This window comes from Drosophila ananassae, chromosome XL (assembly GCF_017639315.1).
Source record: "Drosophila ananassae strain 14024-0371.13 chromosome XL, ASM1763931v2, whole genome shotgun sequence".
NCBI classification, from domain to species: Eukaryota; Metazoa; Arthropoda; class Insecta; order Diptera; family Drosophilidae; genus Drosophila; species Drosophila ananassae.
The window spans coordinates 5,692,157-5,705,242 of record NC_057931.1 but is presented as its reverse complement, the minus strand read 5'-3'; the positions used below and the strand labels follow the sequence as shown (position 1 = coordinate 5,705,242).

Below are 13,086 nucleotides of genomic sequence, written 5' to 3'. Positions count from 1 at the left end.
GTTCCAGGTGTAGTTTCGTGTGATTTTTGTTTTTTTTTACAAAATTCCATTATAAACATGTATTATAGGACACCCATAACCGGAGTTTATTTTTAAGGAGAAACTATTCAATCTTGAGACTTACGGTTTGGGCAAGATGGTGTTGTTCATGTTATCCCGCCATTGCAAATCGGCCACCAGAGCTGCTTCCGGTACTCGAGGGCGACAGGTCAGGATCAGAGGCTTGCCAACGGGCTTACGTTGTACTTCCTGTGTGGGATAGATTTCCAGCCGTGGTTTCTCTTCCGCTTTGATTAAATCTAAAAAAAAAAGTAAAATAAACATTATTTGTTAGTTTGCTTCATTAGAGATTTGAAAACTTTTATTTCTGCGCTTAAAAGTAGGCAATAGACATGATAAATGCTTGTTCTGTTGTACTATTGTAATTTAATGACTTAAACAGTTGGTTTTCTCCTTTTGAACTTAAAGAAACTTGAATTTAAACCCTTTGTGATTTAAAAACTCCTATTTCAGTGCCTAAAAGTATGCAATTTCTTCAGGAACCCTTTAAAATTGCTTGATCCTTGTAGAATTCAAAGGCTCCAAACTTTACTAGCAAATATATATATATTTTTTTTTTAACGCTTTAGTCATCGGTCTTTGTTTTCATTTTATCTGCTCTTTTTCCGAGTGACTCATTTGCACAGGCGAGTAAATTTAAATTAATTTTAATTGCCTTTGCCGCGGACACACACAAAGGCGAAAGGGGTGGTGCTGGTGGGGTGTAGGGTTGTGCCCAGCTGGGAACCTTTGTAATTTTCGCCTCCGCTCATTATGCACACAAATTTGAATGTGTGTGTGGATGTGGGTGTGTGTGTGTCTTAATTAAATGAAATTATTCCAGCGAAATTCCAAGAGAAATTCAATCGAAATTCGTAGATACAATTTTGTCGTGAATATGTAATGGAAATTAGTCGAGCGCACTTGTGCAATGTGCAAGTTCCTTTCATTAAGAATTTAATACAAATATTTCGCGCATTTCTCAATAGGAATATTCAATTGAAAATTTTAAAGAGGCAGCTGTGGAATTTGATTTTTGTTAAAAAGTTTGCATAGAAATTTATTTTTTTTTTCGATTTTTTATCGATAACTTGAATGGAACTCTACAAGAAGAATAAATAATGTTTTGAAACTATTTATAATAACAATAGAAGCTTTAAATTATTTTTAGTAATATTTTAAAGCAAATCCTTACTATTTAAGCATATAACTTTAATTTTTTTTTATCAAATACTGATCTTTTATCGATAAAATAACCTAAAAAGCAACTCTGTAAATGATTTTATAAAGCTTTCAAAAAAGTCTCTCTTTAAATAATTTATTAAAAATAGTGTTTATGGATGATACTCTATTGTTAACAGTTTCCTTTGTTAATAATTCTGTATAGAGGGCTAGAGCATATTATTTTCTATTATTTTGTGTCCCTGGAGACGGTGGTGCTCCTTTCAAAACTTACTCCTTGGCTGAAGCTGAAGCTAAAGCTAAAAGTTGGCCATTGTTCATCTGGCTAATTACCGACAATTAAACGCTCATGAAACCCTTTGTTATGAGTTCATGGGAAAAAGTGGCCAGAAGTGAGAAATAGGAGAGAGAAAATGCCACTTTTAAGTTTTTAGCATTTTCTTGCCCCGCCAACCGTCCCGGTCTCATTACAATTAAAAGGCTTTCTCCTTGGACATTTTCTTTGACATTTTATTGGGGGCTGTTGCAACAGTTGACTTGACTCGGATAAAGGCAAGGAAGTCTCTGGAAGTCTCTGGAAGTCCTGTCTCTGCTTAATGGCCAATGTCCGCACATTTGTTTAAGGACTTTATGTGGTCAGCATTTGGCGGAAGATTAAAGTGGTTTCAAGGGGGTGATGTGGCGGCTTAAAGGTGCCACCACCCACCCCCTAGACAGTGCCAGCTGTGATCTGTTTTTTTCCGAGTGTGTGTGGCAAGGATGTCTTTGTGTGTCCTTTTTTTTGTTTTTTTTTTTTTGTCAAGCTGCAAGTGCCGCACACAGTCGAGTGCATAAATAATTTAATGTAAACGAAGCCGCGCACATGGGTGGCTATTTTTTTTGTGTTGTTGCATCTGTCAGTGGGTAGGTGGCATGCAACAGAGTGCATTAAACTGTCCTTCCCCCCAACCCCTACCTCAGCTTCCTTCCTAAGCCCCCCTGCCCCCCACCCCCTACCTCTTTGGGGAGCCCATCTCCGGTTGCATCTGCAACTCTGGCGAAAATTAAATATGAGAAATTTATGCGACGTTGCCTTTTTGCATTGCAATTAATGCAAAGGCAACAAAATGGCGCCACAAACTATACCACCAACAAAAATATAAAAAAACTATAAAAAATATAAAATACAAAGAAAAAGAAAAGCTTTCCCCCAACAACAACAAAATATACAAATAATAATGAAAAGTTTCAAGAGAGTTCTTGACAAAAAAAAACTCTTCGAAAGAAGAGAAATATTAAATGCTCTTTTAAATTATTATTAATCGATTAGTTCTTTTTAAGAAAAATGCAAAATAATATATATTGATTTTTAATCTATTTTTGCTTTTTTTCTTTTATTTTCTGATTATTTTCATTCATTTTGATTCCCTAATTAATCGGTAATTGCTTAATGGTTTAAATTGCTAATTTTTAATTTGTTATTTTCAGCTCATTGGCTATTGATAGTTTTTCTGTTTTTTTTTTCCCCCCCCCTTTAAAATTGACAATCTAGGTTATCCTTTTTTTTGTGGTTTATTTAATTGATGGCCTCCTTTGTCCATTTTTTGCGAAAGGGCATTCAGAGTTGGCTTTCCCTTGGGGACTGGGTTTATGCTTAATTTATATTTATTTTATTTTAAATGAATGCTGCATAAATAAAGGCGCCAACACCAGGACACACACACACACACATGTATGAGCACATTATCTTTCTACCTCTTTGAGCCCACGATTTTCCACATTTTCCCCCGCATTTTCCCCAAGTGTCTGTCTGTTTTTTTTTTTGCCTTTCCGGCGCCGCATAAATAAACAAGCGGTTAAGAATTATCGCGAGGCTCTCGGGAACAGAGAAAAAAATATAAATATATATATAAAAAAAGAGATATATATATGGTATGCATGAGGGGCGGTATAGAGCATGTGGGCGTGACCAGCGGGCAGTGGCCCTCCTTGCAGAATGGCGCGCAATTAATTCATTGCACCAGGCCAGAAAATATTGTTGAAAAACAATTAAAAACTGAACATTAAAATGGCAGCGGGAATATTAACAAATGCACACGCAATTGTGGAGAAAAATATATATTTCACCACACATCCCATTTAAAGACAAGGGTTTAGTGTATTCTGGTTCATAGAGGCAACAGGTTTTTAAAGATTATCCTTCTATCCTTAAGGATAGAAAGCTAGTTTATTTTCAAACTATTCTGATAACTATAATACATATTCAAAACAAAATTCAGCCAAATCAGTTGATTTCTTTAAGAGTTATGGAAGTACTATATTTAAGATATATATTCTATAGTTTAGAAATCCAACTATAGCCCCTTATAGCCACTTAAAGTTCCAAGACCTGACTGCTTTGATTGTTTTTATTTTCTTTTATTTTCTATATATTTTTTTGGTCAAATTTTTTGTATTATTCCTTTAGTTTTCCTTGCTTCCTTTTTGGTTTTTTGTTTTGTTTTCTTGTTTTTTTTTTATAGCTCTCGGCCGCGCAAAAGTTAAAATTAATATTTGTTTGCTTGAAAGTTTTTGGCGCTTTTTCGGCCAGAGCCAGAAAATGTTGATTTATGTAATCCTCCCACCGAAACCATCCCGTCCGAAAGTTAGTTTTTGAATTATAGCAGCAAAAATAGTGTTTTGGCCATCTCGTTTCCACTTTCGGTTGGGCAAATATTGGTTGGGCCACCCATACCGCCCCTCCTAAGGTTCACCTTCTGCCAGAGGCGTGCTCAAGTGGGCGTGGCTAAAAATAGGCATTATCCGCAAATCGAGAGCAGCCTAAATTTACATAAAACCCACTCAGAAACCCCGGCAAGATCAAAGGTATCGAACGCTTCCCAAGGATGATTTGGGGTTGTAAGTCGGTTAACGGTTAATATATATAGACTAAGTGGTCAAAGGATAACAAGGATGTGGGGCATACACTTTTATATTTAGGTTTCATTAGGTTTTAGGACATATGGTTGGTTTTTGAGGGGAGAAAATAGATTTAATGAAAAATAAGACGATTTTAAGAGACTGAAACTGTCTAAATTAAATATTTAAATATTAATTAAAGAATTTCATAGTTTGAATAAAAGATAATTAACAAGAATCTGTACTTTTTTTATAAAAATATTTAAGGTAAGAGCTTAATTCAATAAATATTTCATAGATTTCATTCATAGATTCCAAACCTAGCTTTAGATTTTAAGGTTTTTTGCTTTTAAACTTTACAAAATATAAGAAAATTGTATGTAAAATTAAGATAAAATATCTATAAATTATAATTTCTTTACTAATATTTTTTAAATATTTTTTTTAGACAAAATATTTAATTTTTAATTAGCCTGAAAGCAGTGTTCGGGCCATTCAAGGCCGAATTTATTTGCCCAATAAACATTAAAGGGCGCTATAACCTTCCACACGGCCAACCTGCCACCCACCGAACAACACCCACCACCCACCGAACAACACCCACCACCCACTAGTCCCCCCCCTTCTGGCAGAGCCCCCTCTCCGCCACTTGGCTGCAAACATGTTTGGCATATTTGATGGCATTTCCTTTAGGCATGCATGCGTGCCACCAAACGATTGCAGACATCCTCAAACCATGCCACACCATAGCCCCCTCTATTTCACTATTTTTTTTGCTGCCCCCTTGTGTGTTTTATTTGCACTCGTTATAATATTTCCACGTTATGTTTTCCTTGCCCTGCCACGGCTTGCCTTTCTTTCCTGTCACATCAATTTCTTTATTTTTTTTAGTTCGTTCTTTGGCGGCAGACATGTTGCATACTTTTGTGCTCTGGCGACAGGGTCCTTGAGCAAGGACCTCCTCTTCGCTGCGCTTGTATATTCTGTTTTTTTTTTTTTTCGGCATGTATGCCTTTTGAATTTTTAAATAGGCCACGAGGGAGGCCAAAAAGAAAGTCAGCGGCATTGACAGTTGTGCTTCGGTTTTGATACCCTAGGAAATATATTTTTAAAGGGTAGATGGGTTAGGCAGTTGTTTTGGTCATCTAAGTCCAAAGTTGAAGTTCTTATTTGGGTTAAAAAATATAGAAAAAATTATAAAATAGGTATGGTTTGATGCAAATAATTTATAGAAATGTGTTTTAAAAGAGATTTCTATTTTTAAAAGTTAGTTATTAAAGTTAAAGTTATAATAGTTACTATAGTTAGTATTTATTTAATATTATTTTATTTTGTTCTGTATTATTTTTCCCCCCATAATTCAATGAGTAGACCCATAGTCTCATCATAGTCCTCTCCCCAAAAAAAAAAAAAACGCTTGGCTGATGCTTTTTTTTCGGTTTTTGTGATTTGACTTGAAATCTTTTTGTGTGCACTCCAAGTCTGGCTCAAGTGGGGCTTTGACGAGCAAGGGGCGCCTGAATGGGAGGTCCTGGGAGGGGCATTTTACGATTGTCGCCGTCTGTGTCTGTACGGTAATTGCTGCCATTTGCACGCTTCAGATTCAGACGATATTTACATACCACCCACACACACACTGCCACACACTGACACTTGTACTGGGAATGACTTAAGCCCCCACTATATAGCCCACTAGAAATGTGGGTCTATTTAGTAAGTCAGATATCCTGCACTCTTATATCTCTCAAGTAGTCCAGCGTATCCACTTGCGTATAATGTGGATATTAAATGGCAATTTAGTTGTTTACCAAAAGGATACCAAGGTTGCGGTTTAGTGGAACTTTTTAAAGCATACTTTTCAGCTGATCTCGAGACCGAAACTAAAATATAGTTTGAAATTAAATAGTTAAATAATAATAGTCTTTTTAAACTAAAATATAGTTTGAAATTAAATGGTTGGCTTTAGAAAACTCTGTAAGAACCATTTCGCACTCAAAAGTTCCAACAAAAACAATGAAATTCAAACATTTATTTGACCTTCGAATGGAATGGGTGGTCTGGGTGGCTTTGTGGGTTAAAATAATGATCATGATCATCGCCGGCAGTGTCATTATCGCCATCATCATCATCATCAGCTGAATCATCATCTCATTTGGAATTGGCTGACTGGCTGACTGGCTGGTTGGGGGAACAATTTATATTGTTGTCTAATTGGCACAAAATGTTTGCGTTTGCTTTCGCTTTTTTTTCATTTTTTTTCATTTTTTTTTTGTTCATTTGGGTTATGCACTTGAAAAAAGTCAGCGACCCAGAAACCCACTAACAAGTAACGTCTTACCCCTACCCCCCTCTCTCAAGTCAATTGGCAGCCAATGGTTATACAAATGAGGTCATTATGGTGCAAGTGGCAAGTGTAGTACAGTGGCAAGTGCAGCATCAAAGTGGCGACAAAGTAGTTAAAGTTTTTATCTCTTTGTTACCCCCATAGATATTCCCTATTTTCGTGGATTTCAGTTTTCTTCCAAAAAAAAAAGAAGAGAAATGAAGGAGAACTATAAAAATACAAATGAAAAGTTGATGAGCATCGAACAAGAAAAGCAGCAACTGGTGAGCTACTAAACTGATTTTCACAGAAAGAAATAATATTAAAAAAATATATAAAAAATACAAAAATAGTTAAAGGATTTACAAACAATCTCCTTATACTTTACTTTACTCCTTTACTTTATTTATATATTTTTTCCAACAACCTTTGTATAATTTCTTGTAGTGCAGTGGCAGATTGCAACTGGCATTGCAATTGCCGCAAACTGTTGAACAACTCGAGTGGCAAACTGCTAAGTGAGTACTTGGCACTTGGATGCACACGCTCTCCCGAAACTCCAAGGAAAATGTTCAGGAGTCTAAAGGATTTCCACTCAGTGACATCGAAATGAGGCACGTAGTCCTTGCCAGCTTAAAACATGGCACAGATTTACGATTAAGCTTTTGTAATTAAATTCATTTACAGACAACAGATTGCTGATAGAATGTTACTTTCTTTCTTCAGAAACTTTTTAATATTATACTTAATCGGATGTTAGACAAGATAGAGGCCTTGGACATATGGATTTTATTCTAATTCTTCAGGATTATTTTTGATTTTCCGGGTAACTCTTTTAAAAGCGGCTTGAAATCCATTTTTAAATCCCTGACAACAAGGCAACGGTTAACCACTTTGCTTTTACAGCTTCGAGTGGCCTTACCCCCTTATTTTTTGGTTTTTTTTTGGAAGAAGAACCTCCCCATGGGCATCCCTAATCCCAGAGATTCTGAAGAAAAAAAACTCTAAGGCTTACTTATGTCAGGGAATTTCTTGCCATTTTTTTTGTTTAACTGCTAGCTGCTACTCCCCCTGCTACTTTTAACCAGGCTGACTTTTGGGTTTGTTTAAAGTTTCTAGCAAATAACAAAAAAATGACAAAAAGAGTAGGGGGTATAGAACAGTACAACCAAGAAAAGAAAAATAAATAAAAGCCAACAAAACTTTTGGAAGAATTTTTTGAAGAAAGCGAAGAGTTGAACGAGAAAAAGTGCACAAAAAAAAAGTGGAAGAGTTGTAACTTTTGGCTTGCAGGCGGTGCCTGCTTTTGGCTTAAACTGGCTAGCCAGGAAGAATGTTGTAGGCCTGGAGGGGGCCACCGGAGGGCGGTGTAGCACTTTACGAAACATTTTATGGGCCAGGACATGGAGGACATGCGGAGGAGGGAGCCATGGAGGGACAACATGCGCCAAAAAACTAACTGCTTACTTAACAAGACATATTCAAGCACTTAAAAGCAAAATAAAACGCCACCAAAGTCCCAAAAAAAAAAAAAAATGTCAAAAACTAGGAAAGACTTTTCTGAAGACTGAAATTCTAAAAAAAAAAAAAATAAGAGAAATAGGGGGGGATATAGTAAAAAGTAATGACACCTTTGACAGACCATAGAGCATATTTCAAAAAAGTATGTTTATTTTGGAGATTTTAAATGGGAAATAGGCTGGTTTTAATTGAAATTTAATTTAAAAAAATAAAATAAATTAGTTAAAAAATATATAGGTTTATTTAGAAGATTATATAATAGATAAAATATATATATATATATATTTCTTTGTATTTAAAATGTTATACAAAATATAACTGACATTTCCAGTTTTTTAACAATAGCAAGCCTTTCAAAAATCTTTTTATTGTATGCACTTAATATTTCTTTAAATATTGAATATTTCTTATATTCTCCCTTAAAAAATTTAAAATTTTTTTCAGTGTAGAACTAGCTGACGAGGTGCAAGCTAAGAAAACTAAAGAAAGCAGTGAAAGCATTTTCTTCGCCTCCCTCCTCAGAGGTCACACATTGCGTGGTTGCATTTTTTCATCCTCCCCTGCATGATTCTCCCATTTTTTATATTTTTTGGCATTTTTTCGTTCTTGTGCGTTTTTTTTTGTCTTCATCCTGGTCGGGAACTTTATCAGCCAAGTTTACTTAATACGCAAAGTAAGTTAAAAGCAAGCGGCGATGACGGCCAAAAGTTTTACGCGCATAATAAGCTCAACTTCTATATGCAATTCTTTCAACTTTTTTCCCCCTTTTTTTTCCTATTTTCGCGTATTTTTTACTATTTTTATTTTCTATTGCCAACTTTCAGTTTCGAGCTTAATCCTCAATATCCAAGAATCGCTCTTTTTATAAAAAAAAATAAAGCGGAAACTTGGTTTTAATATGAAACGTTTTGTCCACCGCAGAGCAAAATTTTTGTCATTTTTTTTTTTTTTCGGTTGTTTGAGAATTTTTGTGTTTTTCTATCATACTTTATAGTTTTTTACGTGATACCTGATTCAGTCTGGGCTGTGATTGAAAAACTTTCGGGCAGCTTGGCGCGAAAAGTCACGACTTTGATATTTTCATAATAGATTGTTTGGGGAGTTGGAGAGCTATTTTTGACACTCTTCTGGCAAATTTTTCACTTGCCTTTCTTTTGATTCTTTTTGTAACAGAGTTGTAATAATTTTATGGTTAAATTAGACAGGTTTTTTTTTGACTAATTGCATATTAATTAATTGTATTTTTCAGGTAAAAATAATAGTATGCTTTTAAATACTATTTATTTATTTAAGTGAGAGAAGTACTGGGTATCATTTTTCATAATTTTATGGCTTTAGTATATCTCTTAAAGCTTCAAATAAAACCGAGTTTCAAAATACTATCGTGTGTAGTACCGGGTATCATTTAATCAAAAAACTGTAGCCTATTTTTCAGAGTAACTTTAGTATCATTCAAGTTTTTGACTTATTTATTTTATATATTTATTTTTTATATATTTGTGATATATATTCCTAAGTAAAAGTGTAATATATAGTAGAAAAAACTGTAGCCCTTTCCCCGATTAATCCCATATGAGTAAGCTGCAAATGAACAATTAAAGTTCAATTTGAGGAGCTCCTGTCCCAATGGCTATCGATGGCCCTTGACCGATAGCGCATATCTCCACGCTTTCTCTGTGGCTTTCTCTCGATTTCTCAGTACTTCTCTGTGGCGCCGCTCAAAAGTTCAATTGCATAAATTAACCAAAAGCAGACACATCCATGCCGTATATATTCCACATTCCACATTCTGGCAGAACCGCAGAATTTTGCCCCAAACCCCGCGATGGTTCTCTTGGCATTATTGATGCATTCAATGACAATTCGCGGGGGGGTGGGTTTGGAGGGGGGCAGTTTGCCAGTGAACTCATTAAAATGCCATTTAATTAATCATTGCAGTAGCAGGGGCGGTGGCAGTGGCGGTGGCGGTGGCGGCAGCAGCGACGAAGCCAACCAAATGCTATAATTCAGCACTTGCCTCTAATTGTTATTGGGGCTCTCGAGGGTGGGGGTTGGGGGTTGGGGGTGGTGGTGCATTGTGAAGACCCCCCCCCCTTCGGATTGATTCATTCTCGGGCTCTGTCCACTCATTAAACATCGCCAAGTGCAGCTGCAACCCCATCATGCCCCATCATTATCATCCATCAACGCGGCATATCATCATCGCGGCTTTATCATTATTTGTTGAGAGTAGGTTCCCCCCCTAAAAACACTCCAATATACAACTCATATTCAAAGTTATTTTATTTCCTATAAACCGTATATGATGTAACCCTTTTTTTATCCTCCTCTGAAGATTCATTAACTTTCTGCATACCCTTTTATTTCGTCACTGGTATCGCGTATCTTTGGCGGTTTAAGCTTCCACGTTCCACTTCCCGGACATGGCTTCCAATTAGCTGGGCAACTTTTCGCTCAATTGGTTCCAACAACAGATTACAGTGAGAGAAAAACTATAAAGTAACTACTTTTCTTACTAAAAATAAGATATATTTTTCAAATAAAATGTATACCATTCTGTTTAATTTTTATAATAATTTGTTGTCCCCTTTTTTATATATTTTTTCCAGTGCTACACCCCCTAGGCTTGCGCCAAAGGCAGTCAACACTTGGCGAATTGAAGCATAAGCGTTCGGGTTTTGAGTCCGATAGCCCAAGCGAGCCATCAATCAGGTTATCAATCAAATTTGCCACTCCCACTGCCACCTCCTCCAGCTCCTGCTCCCATCATCCCTATGATGATCGATTTGTGCTAGACGGCTAGATTTCTGGACTACCTGCCTGCCATGCCACGCCCTACTCTGGGCCAGACTGGCCCCCGAGGGAAGTGCAAATTATGCAGTCCGACGGGGACCATCGATCAAAAATTCCGTGGAATGGAAAGGAAAGGGAACAGCTGGCCAGGATTCTCTGGCCAGCCTCTATCTGTGGCTCATATTTTTTGCAGTCATCAATTTGGTCTTTGATTTGACTCTTCCCCCCTCCAATACCTTCGTTCCTTTTGGACGGTTTTAATTCTTGGCTGCAACGTTTGCATTTGGGATTTGGATTTAGGCCTCGACTTGTGACGCGGGAATTGAGCTGTCGCCGGCCGGAGGATGATGGATGGGTGGCTGAAAAGGGCGGATTTCGGATATAACCGATATAAATGGTAGATCTATACATAAATATATATATATCTCTAGCAGACTGGGCCTTCAGCTGGCTAAATATGACAGATGAGCCGTGCCATCCCACCTGATGGCCAATTTTCACTCTCGGTGTCAATTTGCATTCAATCGGAAATTCAAATTGACTTTAAGTGCAAAGTCAGGGGATATAGGAGGGTTGAAATGGAATTTATGGACTAGTAATCGTAGGGATTATATGCTGATAATGGTTTTTGTTAACTTATTTGGATTTTATATGATTTTCTTTGTAGTAATAGTCTTAAGTTCAAATAGGCTTCGCAACTCAAAGGTTCTACGCATTGCTAGTCTTTTGATTTTAAAGCTTTTGTTCTGAAACTTGGTGTATAACATTATTATAGTTTTTAAAACAATATACTTTAAAATGATCAGGATCGGTATACTATATCTGTAAAAAATACCCTAAATATTATCATATCTTTTATGCATTTAGGAACAATTGTTTCTCTATTTTGAAGCTATTGCTCTGAAACTTGTTATAAAATTGTATTTTAGTTGTAGACACAACATATGTAATACATTTTATAGAATAAAAAACTATATACCACAAATATCCCCTAAAATCTATGATAATTTTCCCTTTTAAAGATTTTAATTTGAAATTTAGACCAAGTACTTGACCACATTTCATTTAATATCCGTCTATTTATTTAAATTCCCCAAAGCAAAGTTGATTTCTTAAAAAACATAAAATAAATCTATTCCTAAATGGCTTTCAATTCCCAGGGAATTCAGATTAATGAAAACGATTACATTTGATTGATTCCAGAGCCCCAGTCCTCTGGGGAGTGGGAGGTGTGGAAATGGTAATATTCTCGTGGCAACAATTTTATTCTTCCCTTATCAGACCGAGCTCTGGATGGTCCATAAAACTGATATCGAATACTATCAACTGGCATGCAAATGGCCAAAACAATGGCACGAAACATTGTAAGCATTTAACATTAATGTCTTTTCATTTGCATTTGTTTCTCTCTTATTTTTTTTCAGACAACAATATAGCGACAAAGTAAAAGTAAAAGATGCTGGATACTGGATGCTACTGGATGCTGAATGTTAAATGTAAAATGGGGTTAAGTGTCTCGGGCTCGAAGAAGGGAGTGCAATGAAAACGAATTTCTCATTGTCTCTGGTCTATTCTCAATTGCTTGAAATATATACACATTCATATCTGGAGAGAAGTATCTACGATATATATGGTGTACCATCCCCATTCAATCGTAGAGCTGAATTAACACCATCACACAAACTAATTGACTTCAATTAAAACAAATGATTCCTCAACTGGCAGTGCAGATGCAATACTAGTTGAATGCTAGAGATGTTCAATGGAAAAAAAAATTATTGAAAAAAGCAAGTTCTGTATAGTTATGGATGAAAATTATGATAGTTTTTGGGCTATATTCATTTTAACATATATAGTTCCAATAACTAAAGAATAGTTGTATACCCAGTTTCAGCTTGATAGCTTTAAAATTACTTAAAAAGTTTACCCTTAACTAAATATATCTAATAAATTACAAATATTTCCATAAAAGCCTTGATTGTTATACTTTTAAACTATATTTTGATGAGCCCATAAAAATGCAAACACGTAAGCAAAAAATTCTAACCAATTGGCTCGCTTATTGAACTTTTTTAACAATAAAATAAAAGTAAAAATACGGAAATTTCATTTAATTTTTAATTTTTTCTTTTTATCAAACACTCTGTTGAAGAAAATTAAAATATCTGTATATCATGCGAGTTGTGAACTGATGCTGATGGCATCGAGTTCTAAGGGAGATGATAGTAATAACAGGTGGCCCGACATGCCAGTTGCTCTCAATTGTGCATTATAATTAACAATTTCGTGTGGTTTCAGCGGAAATGTGGAAAAGTTAATGAAAATCATAGATATATAATATATGCCTGGGG

At 35.8% G+C, this 13,086-nt stretch overlaps 1 protein-coding gene across 7 annotated transcripts in view; it reads right to left on the bottom strand.

Annotated features, from left to right (window-relative positions):
* LOC6492919 (fasciclin-2) overlaps positions 1 to 13,086 on the bottom strand; it is a 72,083-nt gene that overhangs the window by 23,652 nt on the left and 35,345 nt on the right. For all 7 annotated transcript variants that reach the window (XM_032452928.2, XM_014905717.3, XM_014905716.3 and 4 more), the window contains exon 3: positions 125 to 299. In XM_032452928.2, coding sequence (XP_032308819.1) covers positions 125 to 299 — 175 coding nt within the window. The remainder of the gene's footprint in view (positions 1 to 124; positions 300 to 13,086) is intronic.